The 20,076-nt window shown below is 45.5% G+C and overlaps 1 protein-coding gene across 3 annotated transcripts in view; it reads left to right on the forward strand.

Moving 5' to 3' along the window:
• Window positions 1-20,076, forward strand: part of DPF3 (double PHD fingers 3) — a 282,519-nt gene that overhangs the window by 66,465 nt on the left and 195,978 nt on the right. The window contains exon 1 of one of the 3 annotated variants that reach the window (XM_063644313.1): window positions 17,271-17,381. The exons of the other annotated variants lie outside the window; for them this stretch is intronic. Coding sequence (XP_063500383.1) covers window positions 17,362-17,381 — 20 coding nt within the window. The 5' untranslated portion in view covers window positions 17,271-17,361. Of the gene's footprint in view, window positions 1-17,270; window positions 17,382-20,076 lie in introns of those variants that run through there. 3 annotated transcript variants of the gene reach the window in all.

Raw genomic sequence — 20,076 nt, forward strand, 5'->3', positions numbered from 1 at the left:
TTGAAGAACTCTGAAAAAAATGTGAGGCTGAACAAATGCAAAGCAAGGTATTCATTATTGTTTTCAAAAGTAGAGATGATTAACCTTTGAATTATTATATCACCATTACACATCGTATTTTTTTTTTTTAAGAGTCAGGGTCTTGCTCTGTTGCCCAGGCTAGAATGCAGTGGTGCGACCTTGGCTTACTATGGCCTAAAGCTCTTGGGCTCAAGTGATCCTCCTGCCTCAGCCTCCTGAGAGAGTACAGGCATAAACTACTACAGCTGGTACACACTGTATTTAAGAGTAAAGGGGGGCCAGGTGCAGTGGCTCACACCTGTAATTCCAGCACTTTGGGAGGCCGAGGCAGGCAGATCACCTGAGGTCAGGAGTTTGAGACCAGCCTGGCCAACATGGAGAAGCCTTGTCGCTACTAAAAGTAAAAAAGAAATTAGCTGGGCGTGGCAGTGGGCACCTGTATTCCCAGCTACTTGGGAGGCTGAGGCAGGGAGAATCGCTTGAACTTGGGAGGTGGAGGTTGCAGTGAGCCGAGATTGTGCAGAGTGAGACTCTGTCTCAAAAAAAAAAAAAAAAAAAAAAAAAAAAGAGTAAAGGGAATGGTTGTTGAGTACTAGGAGTTGGTATACCAAGTAGAAAAACCCAGGTGGCCAGAATATTGCACAATTCAGAAAAGATATGCCTTGTTGGTGTAGGAAGCAAACACGGCTTGAAATGTGACTCAGTGGCATGGACCTGCCTGGAGGCCTCTAGTGACAACACACCCTTTTCTTTTCCAGAACTAGGGCTGAAGACAGAGAGGGCCTTGGCAGGAGGGAGGAGGGCCTTGGTTTTCTTTCTCTTGTGTGTTCCACTTTCTTCTCTTTCTGATTCTTCCATTTTCTGAATATTGTCTGTCGTAACTACCCCAAGCGGAACATGGCACATGAAAGAAGAAATGGAAAAAGAAGCCTAGATTTGTACGGTGGTTTGCAGAGGCTATTGTACTAACTTTTACGATTGATATCTGTGAAAGTGTCTTTTTTTTTTTTTTTTTTTTGAGACAGAGTTTCGCTCTTGTTGCCCAGGCTGGAGTGCAGTGGCAGTCTTGGCTCACTGCAACCTCCACCTTCCAGTTTCAAGCAATTCTCCTGCCTCAGCCTCCCGAGTAGCTGGGACTACAGGCACGTGCCACCATGCCCAGCTAATTTTTTGTATTTTTAGTAGAGACAGGATTTCACCATCTTTGCCAGGATGGTCTTGATCTCTTGACCTCGTGATCTGCCCACGTTGGCCTCCCAAAGTGCTGGGATTACAGGTGTGAGCCACCGCGCCCGGCCATCTGTGAATGTGTCTTATTCCGAGTACCACCGCCTCTACGCTTTAATTCCATCTTGGGCAGGCATTTTCTTTGTATACTTCTGCACCCTCTGCAGATGCCTTGCACATAGTAGGTGTTCATGAATGTTTGCTGAATAAATGAATGAGCTCCTGAATAAGAATGAAGTTTACCTCTTGTGCCAATTCCTTGATGCATCATCTCTCCTCTCCTTTTCCCTGAAAAGAGGGATTCTTCCTCCTTTTAGCCAGATCAGGATAGAGACAATTTTCTTTAGCACTTCCTCTGGGCAACTCTTATTGTCACCTACAGGTTTGTGTCTAGGGGCTGGATCCATTGGTTTTCAGACCCCTGAAGGTTGCCGCATCACAGAAAGGAGGAGCGGGGAGTAGGCAGAGTGCAGGGAGGAAGCCTAAAGGATTAATTGGTTAAACTTTATTACAAAGGCTGGTCCTATTGTTTACAGGCCATTAAAAACCATTATCATCTTCCCAGGCCAGGCAGACAGCAGCCAGCTGCTTTGATCCGTGTCTTAGAGAGATAAGGAAAATTTATCCCTTGTTTTGACTTCACAATTTCTTCTTGGTTTATTACCTGACATGCTATTCAACTTTCTCTCCACATGTCCCTGATCTCAAGACAACTTTTTCAAGTTGTTGGCAGGGGAGGTTCAGGTTAGAATCCTACAATTTTAGACTTGGAAGAGCCTGCCGAGATCAATGACTGTCCCTAACCTGCCCCCTCCCTTTCCCACCCCCACCCCCATCTGTATTTGTCCTCCATGGCCGAGCAGTTCCTGGACTCTCAAGTAATTTGCACTTATTGATCTCTGAGAAGGGCAGACTTTTCTCATGACCTTCAGTTAATCCTCCCACCTCCATGGCCACATCTACTCTGCAGAGAGGACTTCCTAGAGCTCCCCTGCCTCATTCCAAATGACCAGCTCCTTTCTTAGTATCCACAGGGTACTGTGTACGTAGGTAGAGTTATCTTAACCGCCATCTCCTGTGATAGGTGTATCTAGGGTTCCCCTGGGTGGGCTGGGCTGGGCTGGGCTGGGCAGAGCCTGTGGGGGCCTTCATCCACATCTCAGACAATCTGTCTTCCCCAGGGGGCTTCTTGAGGGTGTGACTTTCCATCTGGACAGAAACAGGCAATGGGATGTAGGCTGCACCCATCCTGCGGTGTTAAGGTGATCCTGTGAAATTTTCTATGTTCTAGAACTGAAAAGAAGCCCTGAATTGATACTGAACTTACTTTTAGCTGGTTGATGAAACAGTTCGAGTGTGCTCTGTGAGAGAGTGTGAGCCAGGTTGGCAGATATTAGGCAATCACATGGTTTTTGAGCAAATGAATGAATGGATGTAGGAATCAAAAATGTCCGCCAGTACCAGGTTGCTCCTTGTGGGTCCGTGTATTCAATTCAATAAGTATTTACTGAGTGTCTGCTCTGGGGAAGAGCTGGTGCTGGGGGATGGGGTCAGAAAGATGTATAAGATCTAGTTCGTGACATCTCAGAGTTTACATTTAGAAGAGAGGGAGACTAACTATAAGACAAGGCATAGGCTGGGAAGGGTGGCCCATGCCTGTAATCCCAGAACTTTGGGAGGCTGAGGCAGGTGGATCACCTAAGGTCAGGACTTCGAGACCAGCCTGGCCAACATGGTGAAACCCCGTCTCTACTAAAAATACAAAAATTAGTTGGGCATGGTGGCATGCGCCTATAGTCTCAGCTACTTGGGAGGTTGAGGCAAGAGAATCGCTTGAATCTGGGAGGTGGAGGTTTCAGTGAGCCAAGATTGAGCCACTGCACTCCAGCCTGGGCAACAGAGTGAGACTCCATCTCAAAAAAAAAAAAAAAAAAAAGGCATATAGGAAAGCGTAGGCCAGTCGTGGTGGCTCACACCTATAATCCCAGCACTTTGGGAGGCTGAGGTGGGCGGATCACTTGAGCTCGGGAGTTCAAGACCAGCCTGGCCAACATGGTGAAACCCCATCTCTACTAAAAATACAAAAATTAGCCGGGTGTGGTGGTGGGTGCCTGTAATCCCAGCCACTTGGGAGACTGAGGAGGAGGATGGCTTGAACCCGGGAGGCAGAGGTTGCAGTGAGCCGAGATGGCGCTATTGCACTCTAGCCTGGGCGATAGAGTGAGACTCTGTCTCAAAAAAAAAAAAAAAAAAAAGAAAATGTAAATGGAAAAAGAGATATAAGCAACTTGTTGAAGCGGCATAAAGAGTGGTGGGTTAATTCTGAATGACAGCATCAGGAGAACTTCCCGGAGGAGATGATTTTTAAGGATTTCCATGAACAGGGAGGACAGGGGGGAAAGGAGATACTGGTGAACAGCAAGTACAAAAGTGTGGACACGTGAAAGTGTCCTTAGCTTGCCCCAGACCAGTCCTGGCAGCCCCAGTCCAAACCCACATCCCTCTTTGAGCCAGAGTGGCTCCAGATCCATCTCACACAGCACCAAATAATCCCAGGAATTTTTCCCGGCATCTGACCCTGGGGCTGGGCTCGGGGCAGACATTCCTTTCCTCCACTTTCCTCCATCACTTTGCAGGTGCCCCTTGTTTCTGGATTTTGCTCTCCTTGGTGGATACCCTGGAGTTGGAGAGGGTAGATAAGCTTCCAGTGCCTGATCCCTCAGCTTCTAGAAGATATTTCTTTGCCTCTCCTCACACTTCCTCATTGCTAGACAAGAACCACCCCTTCTTCAGGCTTTGATCATGTGGTCCCCTCTCCTAGAAAGCCTTCCATCCATTCCTGTTTGTCCAAATGCATCCACTCTTCTCCAGTGGCTCAGCTTCCCTACAGCTGGAAGGAAGCATAGCATTTTCTGAGCTCCCTAAGCATAGATCGGCCTCTCCCTATTTCTCACAATGATTGCCACTAGGTGCCTGTCCCATAGATGAAGGTAAGAATGGAGTTTCCTACTCTCTGTTTTATTGCAAACAAGTATCCAGGGTAAATGTGATTTTTAACACATTAAAACAATCTCATACACCTCCCTAGCCCCCAATTTTTCCTTGTTCTCAAGTTAACTGCTTAGTTACATTCCAGGGAGTGGGAGGAAGCCAAGAAAGAATTCTTAGTCTTGGGGAGCAGGATCGAGTGCAGAAATGTCTTGGAAATGGAAGATTCCCCTGACTCCTCGCCACTCAGTGCTGCAGCCCATATATAACAGTGGGCGAGCTCCCCCTCACCGCCTTGCTTATCTCTGCTTCACATTCACAGACTCACCAGCCTGGAGTCTCTCTGGATGTTGGCCAAGCCAGTTGGGAATGCATAATAGCTGAGATATGGGATAGGATGTGTCCGCCATGTCCTTGCATGCTGCAGTGAAGGTCTCCTTCTCCCCCTTGTTCCTCCCTCTTAGCCTTTTCTCTGGTATTGGGAAGTAATCTTTCTGGTCTCACATCTCTAATGTTTGAAAGAAGGGAGACCCAGATTCCATGTTGGCAGGTGGCTGTGCTAGTAATTAGGGATATCCCTTGGAGAACTGGAGGGAGGTTTGGGTGAGCAGATTTAGATCAAATGGCGTCCAGCTAGCTGCCATTTTGTAACCTCAGCTACAAGGCCTGGTGAGCTTAAAACCTTCCCTGTAACCACCACCTTCCCTCGCCAGCCCATTTGGTTTTTGTGACTAAAACTTTGGTTTTGCTTTAGTGTCTTTCTGTTTTGCTTTAGTGTCTTTCTGTTTTGCTTTTTGTACTGGTAGCAATAGGGATGAGAAAAGGAAAGACCTCTCAAAAGAAGATTCTAGTCTGATGGGAGCGAGGGCTTCTGGGAAATTGGGTGAGATCTTCAGGGGTCATGTTGGTGCTCAAAAAGTTTTGGATTTTGGAGCATTTTGCATTTCAGATTTGTGAATTTGGGATGTTCAACCTGTAGGGGGGTTAGGACTTCAACATATAAAGAGGATATAATTCAACTTACAACACTCCCCTTCCTTCTAAAAAACTCAACTCATAATACTCTCCTTCCTTCTAAGAAACTCAATCCATAACACTCCCCTTCCTTCTAAAAAACAATCTGTGTTTTTGTTTTTGGTGGTGTTTTTTGAAAATGAAAAACCTGTATATGGTAAAAAATTTAAACACTGCAGAAAGTAATTAAGAGCAAAAAGTAAATCTAAGTCTCTGTCACGTCTGTTCTCACATCCTCAGACCCTAGTCTTTCAGTATAGACTTACCTGTTTTGTTTTTTCTTCTGTATCTTTCTGGTGATGTTATGTGAACATAAATATATATCTGTCCTTTTATTTTTTTCTCTCTTCAAATAGTAGCATTCCAAGTGCTCTGTTCTGCACCTTTAAAAAATTTTTAACAATCTGGGACATAGATTATTTTATTTTATTTTTTTGAGATGGAGTTTCACTCTTGTTGCCCAGGCTGGAATGCAGTGGAGCAATCTTGGCTCACCACAACCTCCACCTTCCAGGTTCAAGTGATCCTCCCACCTCAGCCTCCCGAGTAGCTGGGATTACAGGCATGCGCTACCACGCCCGGCTAATTTTTTTGTATTTTTTAGTAGAGATGGGGTTTCACCATGTTGGCCAGGCTGATCTTGAACTCCTGATCTCAGGTGATCCACCCACCTTGGCCTCCCAAAGTGCTGGGATTACAAGCCACTGAGCCCAGCCTAGGACGTAGATTATATCTGGCCTGTTTTTAACAGATACATAGCATTTCATTGTGTGGACATACCATGATTTATTTAATTTCACCTCTTTTTTTCAATACGAGATCTCACTCTGTCACCCAGGCTGGAGTGCAGTGGCGTGATCATAGCTTACTGCAGCCTTGAACTCCTGGGCTCAAGCAATCCTCTGACTTTAGCCTTCTGAGTAGCTAGGACTACAGGTACACACGACAGTACCTGGCTAATTAAAAAAAAAACTTTAGTGGAGATGAGCTCTCGCCATGTTACTCAGTCTAGTCTTGAACTCCTGGCCTCAAGCAGTCCTCCTGTCTTGGTCTCCCAAAGCTCTGGGATTACAGGCATGAGCAAGTGCACTCGGCCTAATTTCACCTCTCTTGATGAACATTTAGATGATTTCCAATATTTGCTGCAATGAGACAATTTATTTATGTGTTTCTCTACCCATAAGTGTAAGTCCTCTACACATCTCACTCCTTTCTAAGGTTCTTATATAGTGTATACTTTGAGTATATTTAAGAAATATTTATTAAGTTTGTACCATGGACAATATTCGATAGTTCATCATATTGATGCCAGCGTTTACTCAACCTAGTGGCGTATCCTAGATTGTTTCTTGCTAGAAACAAGGTCAGTAATAAAAATTCTTTTTTGTCCCTTTTGTTGGTGGAGAATGGGGTCTTGCTATGTTGCCCAGGCAGGTCTTGGACTCCTGGGCTTAAGCTATCCTCCTGCCTCTACCTTGTTAAATGCTGGGATTATAGGACTGAGCCGCCATGGCCAGACTTATTTTTTCTTGTTTTGAGACACAGTCCCACTCTGTCGCCCAAGCTGGAGTGCAGTAGTGTGACCGCAGCTCACTGCAGACTCTGCCTCCCAGGCTCTACCTCCCACCTCAGCCTCCCAAGTAGTGTGCATGCCACCACGCCCGGCTAATTTTTTTTTTTTTTTTTTTGAGATAGAGTTTCACTCTGTTGCCCAGGCTGGAGTACAGTGGCGTGATCACAGCTCACTGCAAACTCTGCCTCCCAGGTTCAAGCGATTTTCATGCCTCAGCCTCCCAAGCAGCTGGGATTACAAACATATGTGCCACCACACTTGGCTAATTTTTGTATTTTTGGTAGAGATGGGGTTTCATCATGTTGTCCAGGCTGGTCTTGAACTCTTGGTCTCAAGTGATCTGTCTGCCTCAGCCTCCCAAAGTGCTGGAATTACAGGCGTGAGCCACTGTGCCTGGCCTAATTATTAAAATTTTTTGTAGAGATGGAGTTTCGTCATGTTGCCCAGGTTGGTCTCGATCTCCTGACCTCAAGCGATCCTCCCACCTTGACCTCCCAAAGTGCTGGGATTATAGGTGTGAACCACAGTGCCTGGCTGGAAACTCTTGCCTGTAAATCTCCAATTTTGATCGTTTATCTTTGTTTATTCTTTAGCACAGGTTTCTAGAAGTGGGTCAAATAATCTGAAAATTGTTAAGGTTTTGGGTCTTAACTTTAACCTTCCTGTTCAAGCTTATATAATAGTATTCCAAACTGTGTTCTAGAAACGTATCAATTTATATTTTTACCAGCAGAGTGCTCATCTTGTCCTACAATACTAGTATTATCATTAAAGTAAAAACAAAACAAAAATTATCATCAAAGCAAAAAACAAAAACAAAAAAACTCATTTGATAGGTGAAATTTGCTCATTTGGTTTGTGAAATATGGCATTTCATTGCTTTAATTTTAACCTGTTTATTAGATATTCTTATTTCCTCTTTTGTGGCTCTTCTGTGTCCTTTGGCCATTTGCCTGTTGATGTCTTAATGCTTTTTATATCAATTTGCATGACATTTTGTATATTAAGAATATTAATTTGTCATACACGTGGCAAATATTTTTGCCAGTTTGCATCTTGACTTTTAAAAAGTTCTTTTAAAACTATGGTATAATTTACATTCAATAAAATGTACTCGTTCAAAGTATATAGTTCTATGAGTTTTAACAAATGTGTATACCCATGTAACCACAACAGAATATTATTATTATCCCCAAAAGTTCCTTCCTGCCTCTTTGTACTCACCCCCTCTCTGTAACTATAGATTAATTTTGCTGATTGTAAGAGTTCATATAAACACAATCATACACTATCTACCTTTTTTTTTTTTAATAAGACAAGTTCTCACTTTGTCGTCCAGGTTGGAGTGTAGTGGTGCAATCTCAGCTCACTGCAACCTTCGCCTCCTGGGCTCAAGCGATCCTCCCACCTCAGTCTCCCTAGTAGCTGGGACCACAGGTACATATCACCACACCTGGCTAAATTTTTGTATTTTTAGTAGAGATGGGGTTTTCCCATGTTGCCCAGGCTGGTCTCGAACTCCTGGGCTCAAGCAATCCACTCGCCCCCGGCCTTCCAAAGTGCTGGGATAGATGTGAGCCAGCATACCTGACCACCATCTACTCTTTTGAATCTAGCTTATTTCACTCGGCCTTTTAAAAAAAGTCTTATCCACATTGTTGTGTACATTAGCAGCTGATTTTTATTTTTATTTTTTTCAGTCCTGATACCAATGCAGTAACATCTTTTTTTTGCTGAGTTTTTCATCATATGAATTTTCCAAAATACTGTAATCATTCACCAGTTGATGGACATTTGGGTTGTTTCCAGTTTTTGGCTATTATGAATAAAGTTGCCACGAGCATCTGTGTATGTCTCTTTTTTGACATATCTTTTCCCCCCATTTCTTTTGGATAAATACTTAGTAGTGAAACTTCTCAGTCATATGGTAAATGCATGTTTTTAGAATAAGCAGCTACCGTACTGTTTTCCAAAGTGGTTGCACCATTGCACATTCCCATCAGCGGTGGCTGTGCTTTTGGTTGCTATATATTCTCAGCAGCAGTTGACATTATCAGTCTTTTGAATTTTAGCCATTTTAGTGGGTGTGAACGGTAGCTTGCTGTAGTTTTAGTGTGCATTTCCCTAATGACCGACGATGCTGAACATATTTTCACGTGCTTATTGGCTATCTTCTTTTGTGCGGGATCTGTTCAAATCTTTTGTTGTGTTGTTTGCCTTATTACTAAATTGCTAGAGTTCTTTATATATTCTGGATATAGATCCTTTGTCATATATGTATGTATGCACATGTATGTGCTATATATGTACTGTGTATACATGTATCTATATACTATATGGCTATACTATGTACATATATGTACTATGAATCATTTCTCACAATCTGTGGCTTGTCTATTCATCCTCTTAACAGCATCTTTTAAAAAAATTGTAGTAAAATATACGTAACATAAAAGATGCCATTTGAATCATGTTGAGTATTTAGTGGTATGAATTATACTCCCATTGTTGTACAACCATATCCCCTATCTTGAACAATGTCTTTTTAATTTTTAAATTTTTATCTTTTTAGAGACAAGGTCTTTGTTGCCCACACTGGAGTGCAATGGCGTGATCAAAGCTTACTGTAACCTCGAACTCGTGGGCTCAAGCAATCCTCTTGCCTCAGCCTGCGACGTAGCTGGGACTGCGGGCATGAGCCACCACACCTGGTTAATAAACTTCTTTGTAGAGATAGAGTCTTTCTGTGTTTCCCAGGCTGGTCTGGAATTCCTGGTCTCAAATAATCCTCCTGCCTTGGTCTCCCAGTGTGCTGGTATTACAGGTATGAGCCACCACACTCAGCATAACAATGTTTTTTGAAGAGCAGAAATTTTTAATTTTGAAGTCCAAGTTATTTTTTCCCTTTTGTGATTCTTGTTTTCTGTGTCCTAAGAATCTTTGCCTACACCAAGGTTATGAAGATTTTCACCATGTTTTCTTCTGGAAGTTTGTTTTTCTTGAGGCAGTCTCACTCTGTTGCCCAGGCTGGAGTGCAGTGCCTCGATCTCTGCTCACTGCAACTTCTGACTCCCAGGTTCAAGGGATTCTTGTGCCTCAGCCATTTGAATAGCTGGGATTACAGGTGTGTACCACCATGCCTGGCTAATTTTTGTATTTTTAATAGGGGTTTCACCATGTTGGCCAGGTTGGTTTCAAACTCGTGGCCTCAAGTGATCTGCCCACCTCGGCCTCCCAAAGTGCTGGGATTACAGGCCACCGTGCTTGGCCTTCTTCCGGAATTTTTATAATTTTAGCATTTCTTTCATTCTGTGATCCATTTCGTTATTTTTTGTGTACAACATGAGGTAAAGGGTATGTTTACTTTTAAAATATGTATATCCAGTTAAAAGAAGTGAAAACAGGTAAATGTTAACTATTATTCATTTTATTCTCCTCTGATTTACTCCATTGCTATGTAGCCTAGAAATTCCAACCCCATTCAGCTATCAGACAGATATTCATCTACATAATCTGGATTTTTTTAACCTCAATTCTTTGTGTGTGTGTGGTTTTTTTTTTTTTTTTTTTGAGGTGATGTCTTGCTCTGTTGCCCAGGCTGGAGTGCAATGGCGCAATCTTGGCTCACTGAAACCTCCATCTGCTGGGTGGGTTCAAGCAATTCTCCTGCCTTGGCCTCCTAAGTAGCTGGGACTACCGGCTTGCGCCACCATGCCTGGCTAATTTTTGTATTATTATTTTTTTTTTAGTAGACACAGGGTTTTGCCATATTACCCAGCCAGGCTGGTCTCGAACACCTGACCTCAGGTGATCCACCCGCCTCGGCCACTTAAAGTGCTGGGATTACAGGTGTAAGCCACTGCGCCCAGCCATTAACAACAATTCTTTGATTCACTTGGAATATATTTAGGCTGATGTAAAAGTTGGGGGTCTAGTTTGATTCCTCCTACCCTTATAGCTAATTAAATAGTGGGAAAGGGAGTTCCAGATATAGTGGGGACATAAAAGTGGGAAGAGAGTTGAGTTTTGGGAAACAGGGCCATTTAGGCTTACCTGGGTCGTTGAGTCATGGGAGACAAGCTGGAGAGCTTCACTGGGGCAGCCCGTGGAGGACCCCTGGAAGCTGTCCCCCTGGGGCTGTGAGCCTCTGAGAGAGGTGATTGGAGTGGTGCCTTTGCATCATATAGGTTGGCTCTGACAGAGGAGAGACCACAGGGATGAGGAATGAAAATGGTTGCTGGTGATTTCTAGCTTTAAAGGGGGGCAGATGGCAAGAGAAACTGAGGATGAGATGGCAGGTGGAGTGGAGAATTGCCTGTTCTTGATTTCAGAAAGGGTGAAGCTGGAAGGAGGAATTAAAGATTGATCTTGAGATTCCAGTTGGAATGTTGGGTAGAACATCTCTGCTTTAACCAGAAATAAAGATGACAGGAGGAGAAACTGGCTTTTCAAGGGGTTGAAGTTGAAAAGTAATGACAATTATTCACTTTTGGAGAAAATTTGTGACATTTCCTGAGAGTATAATCAGAACAGTTCCTTATAATTTGTGTAGCATTTTAACATTTCCAAAGTGCTTTTACATACTACTTCCTTTTTTTTTTTTCATTTATGCCTGATGTATCAGGATAGGCAGGGCAGGTATTAACCTGTTTTCCATCCTGCAGATGAGGGAGGGGAAGCTCAGGTAGGTGGGGGGTTTGCCTGAGTTCCGTTCTGAGTCAATAGGCTCTTGTGGTGTCACGGGGTGGGTTGGGGGTAAGGTTCTGATCTTGGCTTCTACCCACTTGCTGTGTAAGAAAGTACCTCAGCTTTCTGAGTGTTGGAGAATATGGGGTGGAGAATATCTGCACCATTAGACTCATACGATGGAGAAGGCCAGATAAAGTAACGTAAGTGTAAGAATGCTGATGAATATAAAACAGGATGCAAATGTCAATCTTATTAAGGTTATGATGTTATCCTGCTGGAGCTGGGAATCTGTTGGTCCCAGGGTGGGGAGGTGGGGAGGCCCAGGGTTCTGCCTGGCTCCACAGGCTTAGCTGCTGGCACAGTGTACCGGGGTGGGCGTGCAGGGCTCTGAGACAAGGTGGAAATGACCATCCATGGTCAAGGCAGGGAAGTCTGAGGGCTCACATGGACCCTGAATTTGGATTCAGAGGCCTTAGGGTTGAACATGATTTTCACTGTGTCCTGGACCTTGGGTAAGATACTGGATCTCTCTGAATCTCAGTTTCCTTATCTTTGAAATGTTACATTACACATCCTGGAAATATGGAACTACTTATACGTTTCCCATGCTTGCTGTGGCTCTATGCCTTGATAAAGTCCTGTTCCCTTAAGCAGTTAGACAGAATATGCAACACAACTGGCTTTGGAGGAAGGGGCCACGGGTCAAGGAATGCAGGTGGCTTCTAGGAGCTGAAAAAGATAAGGAAACTGACCTTGATGTTGGCCCAGTGAGACTGATTTTGGATGTTCTGACCTCCAGAACTGTAAGACAGTAAATCTGTGTTGTTTTAAGCTACTGAGTTTGTAGTAATTGGTTAGAGTAGCAATAGGAACTTATACCATGCATTTAAGACTTATCCATGTTACTGCATATATGGGTGCGTTCCACTGTGTGGCTGCATTGCAACTTGCTTATTCATTTACCAACTGATGAGCAATTGGGTTGTTCCCAAGTTTTGGCCATTATGCAGAAAGCTGCTATGAATATTCCTATTTATAGGTCTTTGTGTAGACGTATGTTTTTATTTCTTTTGGGCAAATCTCTGGAAGAAATGAAAATATAATTGTATATTTAACTTTAAAAGAAATTGCCAAACTGCTTTCCAAAGTGGCTGTACCAGTTAGCATTCCCACCCGCAGTGTATAAGAGTTGTAGTTATTCTATATCCTTGCCAGAGCTTGGCATTGTCAGCCTTTTAAATTTTAGCCATTATAATAGATGTTTAACAGTATCTTGTTGTGATTTTAATTGCATTTCCCTGCTGACTAATAATGTCGAACCTTTTTTTCATGTGCTTTTTGGCCATCTGTATCTTTTCTTTTGTGAAATGTCTGTTCAGTTCTTTGACCCTTAAAAAAAAATGGAGTCATTTGTCCTCTTCTTATTGAGTTTTAGGAGTTCTTTATATATTCTGACTAAACATCCTTTATCAGATATATGTTTTGCAAATATTTTCTCTCAGTCTGTAGCTTGTGTTTTCATTTTCATATTAATGCCTTTCAAAGAGTAGACATTTAAAATGTTGGTGAAGTCCAATGTATCAATTTTTTTCCTTTACGACTCATGCATTTTATGTCCTATTTAAGAAAATTTTTGCTTAACCCAAGGTTAGAAAAATTTTCTTCCAAGTTTTCTGTCTGAAGTTTGAAAGTTTTAGTCTTCTATTTAGCTCTATGATCCATGTCGAGTTAATTTTTTTTTTTTTTTTTTTGGAGACACAGTCTCACTCTGTCGCCTAGGCTGGAGTACAGCAGCATGACCTCGGCTCACTGCAACATCTGCCTTCCTGGTTAAGCAATTCTCCTGAGCCTCCCAAGTAGCTGGGCTTACAGGTGCCTGCCATCATGCCCAGATAATTTTTATATTTTTAGTAGAGATGGGGTTTCACCTTGTTGGCCAGGCTGGTCTCAAACTCCTGGTCTCAACAGATCTGTCTGCTGCAGCCTCCCAAAGTGCTGGGATTACAGGTGTCAGCAGACACACCCGGCTCAAGTTAATTTTTATCTAGGGTATGAGGTAAGGGTTAAGAATTAAAACATTGAAAAAGTTCTTTTTGGTAACGTCTTTAACTGGTTTTGGTATCAGGGTAATTCTGGCCTCATCAAATGTGTTAGCGTTGTGCCAGGCACTGTAGAGAATATAAAAGTCAGATCTAATCCCTGCTGGACTCTCTCTCTCGTTCTCACACACATCCCCCAAGTATGATGAGGGCAGAGTTTGGTGAGCATAGAAGAGAAGTGCATATGAACTGCTATGGGCTTTCAAAGAAGGGTGAAGGCCTGGGAAGCCTCAGAATCATCTTCATGAAGGAGGGACACTCAGGAAGAGCTTTAGGAGGGCTGCACCATTGCCTCACTCTGGGGGCACCATTCAAATGACAGTCAGTTGAGTGATCCAGGGCCACGTCAACTGAAATATGGAGGGTACCCATCTGGAGTTTTAAAAAAAAGTGGCCCTGCTAAACAAGAAAAGGTCTACTAGCTGAGACACTATCAGCTGGTAGAGATGGAGAGAGGTGGGTGGGGTGGGCAAGAAACCATGTGCTGGGCGAGAGAGAATTCTATTAAAGTATGCCTTTGCCTCCCCAACCTCCGAATTAAACTCTGCATCCTTCCCACACTGATTATGGTGCCGGAGGGCCCTGAAGAGGAAGGTGGGAAGGAGGAGGACCCGCCCTCATGGAGCCCCTCATCTCTGTGCTCGAGCCCCAGCATCCATCATCTCATTTAGTCCTCTCACCAACTCTATAAGAGCAGCTTCATTATTTGCATTTTTACAGATTGAAAAATGAGTTTCATAAAGGTTAAGTGCCCTGCCTGGGGTCAGCCGCTAGTGAGCAGGGGAACCTGGTTGCAGTCCAGCCCCCTGGCTGCCTTTGGCCCCTGCAACACTATCTCCCACTGCTCTGACAAAATGTCATTTCTGAGGAAGGCAGGCACACAGACCCAAAAGGAATCGGTGCCGGGGCGAGGCCAGGATGAGATATTTGTGAGTGGGTTTGTTCTGATGTAGCAAAAACTCTCTCGTTGCTGTGGGCTGGGAAGTGGCTGACTGGCTGCGTGGTCAGGGTTTGCAAAGCTTTTGCAGATCCTTTTGCTAGAGGGGCTTTAAAAGCTGCAAGCGCTCAGCAGTTCCTATCAGCTGGGATTTTTTTCCTCCAGATTGAATCCTGTCAGGGTTTTACTGGCTCATCTGTCCCCAGAATGACACCATGTCCCCTCACCTGAGCAGCACAGCCTTGCCACCCGCGGTACTCCCTGCTACCAGACGGCTCCTGGAAGGAATTCTTCACCAGCCCTATTTTTTGTCCCCTGAACCCCTCTCCTGACTCTCAAAACCCTCTGGTTTCTCCCAGAATTTGGAGCTAAGCCCATCAGGGACAAATGAATGCTGGGACCTTGTTTGGATCTCAGATATGGTGGTTTGCTCCCCTTCCTGGTCTCATGGTTTGAAGCATTTTCGAAGGAGCCCCTGAAAAGTAAGGACAGTGTGGAGATGCTGGTGCCCAGAGGAGATGCCGTGTGTCTGCGAAACCAGAGGGGACCCTGCCTGCAAGTTCCCATTGCCCCCGACCCCATTCCTATCCCTATGAGCCCCTGGCCCTTCCTTGCCAGTACCTGTATCCTCCAAGCCCTCTCAGGGAGCCTTACCCGCCAGCCTCTGGGCATTTGGCTTCCCATCTTTTGTTTGGTCACCGTGGGCCCTGCCGCTGCCAACTCAGGCAAACAGAGCTTGGGCCAGCCCTGGGCTGCCCAGCCTCCCGGACGCATTGCACACTGCTCTGTGTCAGCAGAAAAAGTGTGCATGACAAGTGGCATTCTAGAGCCCCCTCTCCCCCCCAGGCCCAGCCGCGAAGCCTCCATGCCCTGCCGAGCCCTGCCCACCGGGCCCAGCATACTCTCCGCTCCGCCAGCAGCGCTTCAGGAATCCCGAGGTGCAGCTCAGGTGGCTCTTGGTGACGTCATGGGAAGTGTTCTGGGTCGGTTCCCTTTGCCTTCCTGCCTCCATCTCCTTCCCAGGCTTGCCGAGGATGTTGCCTCCAAGCCCCTCCCAGTTCCCAAAATACCAGCCCTGCCTCCTGGCCCTGCCAGAAAATGCTTAGCACATTAGCGGGTTTAGCTGCCACAGTGGCAGTCAGTTGGGAGGCTGCAGAGGCACATAGATTTCATTCTGGAATTCTTTCCAGCTCCTCGCTATTTTGACAACACTGGGCAATGCTGTTACCAGGAACCTGCCCTGCCTGTGGGGTGGGAGAGGCTGGGGGCCTGGGGTGGGGATGGGAAAAAGGTAAGGGGGGCTGGTGGGAGCAGCCTCAGGGTAAGGGACTGTGAGAGAAGGGGGCACTGCACTGGTATCTCATGGTGCTGCAGCTGCCTTGGTCTTTAACTTGATCTTTAACATGGCTGGCCTCCCTCCTTGCCTCCTGGAGCTCACTTGGAGCAGATCTTAGACACAAGAGACCTCAGTGCAGGGGCTTCTGTTTGAAGGAGGCAAGAAGTTCCAAGACAGCAGGAGAGGCAGCAAGACAGGCTGAAAGAAAACAGCCACACTAATGTTGTCTTGGGCTCAAGACTTTACTGCAGCTCCCTCTCTGCCACTCCAGGGTTGGGTGCCCTGGAGCAAGCCACCAACTCTCCAAAACTCAGTGTTCTCATCTGCAGAATGAGAATAACCTACAGCCTGCCCTTCCCATCTCAATGTGAGATGGGGGGATCTACAAGAGACACTGTATGTGAAAGTGTTTTGCAAAGTGTAAAGTGACTAACATTTGTATGCCTAGGAGCTCTGGAGGGCAGGGCCTACGTCTTGTTTATATTTGAATTCCTCTATCGTGTCTGGTTTATTGGGTAGAAAAATAAATGTGGAGACTTTTTGGAAATTTCTGACTTGCCTCATTGGTGATCAGTGTGGTGAAGGATAGTAAGGTTCTGGGTGTATTAGTTTGTTAGGGTGGCTGTAAGTGCCACAGACTGGGTGACTTAACAGAAATTTGTTTTATCATAGTCTGGAGGCTAAAAGTCCAAGATAAAGGTGTTGGCAAGGTTGCTTCCTTCTGAGGGCTGTGAGGAAGAATCTGTTCCAGGCCTCTCTGCCGGCTTCTGGGGCTTGGCTGGCAGTCTTATCTTTGGCATTCCTTGCTTTATAGACACATCACCCCAATCTCTTCCTTCATGGGGCAAACTTCCCTTTTTTATAAGGACATTAATTGATATGATTTGAATGTTTGTCCCCTGCAAAGCTCATGCTGAAATGTGATTCCCAATGTTGGAGGTGAGGCCTGGTGGGAGATTATTAGATCATGAGGGTGGATCTCTCACGAATGGCTTAGCACCATCCCCTTGGTGATGAGTGAGTTCTCACCCAGTTAGTTCACACAAGATCTGGTTGTTTGAAAATCTGGGACTTCCCACACTTGCTGTCTTGGTCTTGCTCTCACCATGTGACAGGCCTGCTCTCCTTTTCACCTTCTGCCATGATTGTAGCTTCCTGAAGCCTCACCAGAAGCAGATGCCGGCACCAAGGTTCCTGTATAGCCTGCAGAACTGTGAAATATACCTCTTTTCTTTACAAATTACCAAGTCTTAGGTATTCCTTTATAGTAATACAAATGGGCTAACTCACTAGTCCTGTAAGATTAGGGCTCACTCTACTCCAGTATGACTTCATCTTAACTAACTATATCTGCAATGATTCTGTTTCCAGCAATGACAGTCTGGGATCTTCTGAGCCCAGGGCCCAGCTCCAGGATTGGGAAGGTCAAGGCAGTGTGCCAGGCCTGGCTGAGAAGAGAGAGTTCTTCTGATGAAACATGATGTGGGTGCTTGCTGGGTGAGGGACCCTATTTTCTACTGCCATTCTTGGATTTGGGGGCAGATCTTTGTTTCTTAGAGTTAGTTTTTCTTTTCCCTTTCTGAGTAGCTCCTGTGAAGTAGAGTCATGCCATTTGTGTGTGGGACCCAGCTGCTGCACCAGTTCGAACTCTTCATCCCCTTCTTTTTCATGCCCCTCTTTCCCTTCAAGTCACTAACCCCACACACGCCCACTTTCCTCTGCAGCCCGGAAGCTTGGTACACATTTGCTGACATATTAGAACACACCCTGGCATGAATGTGATTCACATTCTCCTCCCCTCTCCTCCTTCCACTTTGTCCTGGATCACAGGCCCTTGCAGTGCATATCTCTGACAGGGGAACCCCAACTATAGGTGTGCTCCCATTTAGCCTGGGTTCAGGCACATCAACGAGCATGTTCTGAGTTGGAGGGATGGGGTGGGTGTGTTGCTGTACCACAGCGTTGGGATGTTGTGAGAGGGCACGGAGGTATCTCAGCACTCCGCTGCCCTCTGTATCTGAGGCTTCATTGCCCTTATTTGCATCTTCCCTATGAAATGCTCCAGTTTAGTAAGGGATTGCTATGGAAGAAGGCATTTGTACAAGTCACCCCTGAATAGTAAGAGGGGATCTTCTCTTATAGATTCTCAACATGTACAGGCACAGTGCTAAGTGCTCTCCATCCTTTTTCTCATGTATTTCTCTAAATAACCCCACGAAGCAGACACTTTCATATCCCCATTTCTCAGATGGACAGTTGAGGGTTTGAAAGGAGATGTAAACTGCCCAGAGTCATTCAGCTATTGAGGGGACTCAAGCACTTGCTTCTAGAACCTCTAGTTGCACTCTGTCATCCACAGGGTGCTTACGGAGTGGTCGGTGGCCGTTTGCATTGCTATTCCCTGGAGAGCTAAGTGAAAAGTTGAGTTACTGGATCTCCTCCTGATCTACGGAATTATAAGAGATTGGGATGGGACCCTGGAACCAGCTCCCAGTGACAAGCGGGGCTGAGAATCACTGCCTGTGGAGCCCAGTGCCCAGGGGACCTTCTCCCCAGTGCTACCTTCCCTTTCTCTTCCACCAGGCTGCCGAGGACCTGCCATCAGCCACATGTAGGGTTCTGAAAGGAAGGGCAGGTGTGACCAGGCCTCCCCATGCCCTTCTTTCCTCCCTGGTGTAGTGGCCCCAGGAGTGCTTGTGGAAGGGGAGCCATCATGCCTGCACATGGGTTGGGAGAAGGTGGCTTGTGTGGCCGTGCTGACCTGCCAACTTCTCACTCTTTCTGGTAATCCCCATGCCCTTCCCTGGTGCCATGTTCCCAAAGTCCTAGATGATGGAGGGACCAGGCCTGGTGTTGGCAGGCAGTGGCCAGGGCCAGGCAGCCCAAGCCCTGTGTGAAGATGATGTGGGAGTGTCTGTCTGTGTTGCTGTAATGGAATACCAGGAACTGGATCATTTATAAAGAAAAGAGGTTTATTTAGCTTATGGTTCTGCAGGCTGAGAAGTTCAAGGGCATGGCCCTGGCCTCTGGCGAGGGCTTTCCTTCTGCATCACAACATGGCAGGGAAGGTCAAAGGGAAAGTAGACACGTGTGAAGACGGGGAAACCCAAGGAGGCCCTGGTGTTTTAACAACCAACTCTCCAGGGAACTAATTCATTCCTGTGAGAACAAATCCAGTCTTATGAGAGTATGAATATTAGAGTTACAAGACACTGCCAAGTTAATCTTGTCTAGAAGGACCAGATGAGCAAATGGGCTCAGAGAGGTAAAATCACTTGCCTGGGTTCGCACAGCAGGTAGGTAGTATGATTGGGGCTAGAACCCAAATTAATAGGATTGCTCCTAGACTCCTAAGAATGCCAAAATCCAAACCATAGCTTCCGAAAACAGATGTCCTTACATGCCCGGAGACCTTTGGCTGGTTTCCTGGTAGAAGAAGCTGTTCAGACCCCTCTCTCTTTCCGGTTCCCTGCTGCTTCGTGCTACTGGAGGGAAGCAACAAGCTGGTTTTTCTCCTCCCGGAATAGGAGGCATCCCTGAAAATATTGGCCTGGATTTCCAGGCTGACTTTCTAAACACTACCTCATCCTAAGAGTAAATGGCGAACTATTTTCACACACTATTAAAATTTTAATTTGGAAAACTCCTGTCCTTGGAATGCAAAGTTCACCAGGCATTTTACATCCTGCAAGCTGAGCTAGTTACTAGAACCTTCTTGTGAGTCCTGCTTGTAAGTCCCACTTGTAGTATTACACCAAGGACTGGTGGGATTTGGACAGCATAGTGACTCTTACTATTTGAGTTCGAAATGTCCTGCTTGTTTTAAAATGTTCACTCAGTTAAGGTTTCTTCTTCTTCCCTCTCCCCGCTCCCACTCCTTCAGAGAGCAGGATGTTTGGATGCTGTAGTGGGAGCTGGTGGTGAAAAATTAAAGTTATTAATGTCACCATCCATCAGATGGTCCTAAATTTCACCTCGGTTCTGCTGGTCTCCAGCCCTGACCCTTACTCCATTTCTGTCTTCCTGCTTCCAGATCTCTAGTCCATCTTTGATCCTTCCCTTTCCTAGTTCTCAGTCCGCCCCTGACCTCTACCCCATTCCTAATTCCCACCTCATCCTTACCCCATCTCTGAGCTTATCTTTTCCCATCCATCAGGTCAGGGTGGGGGTGACCCTCAGGGAGAGAGAGAGG

The sequence above is a fragment of the Symphalangus syndactylus genome, chromosome 8 (assembly GCF_028878055.3).
Source record: "Symphalangus syndactylus isolate Jambi chromosome 8, NHGRI_mSymSyn1-v2.1_pri, whole genome shotgun sequence".
NCBI classification, from domain to species: Eukaryota; Metazoa; Chordata; class Mammalia; order Primates; family Hylobatidae; genus Symphalangus; species Symphalangus syndactylus.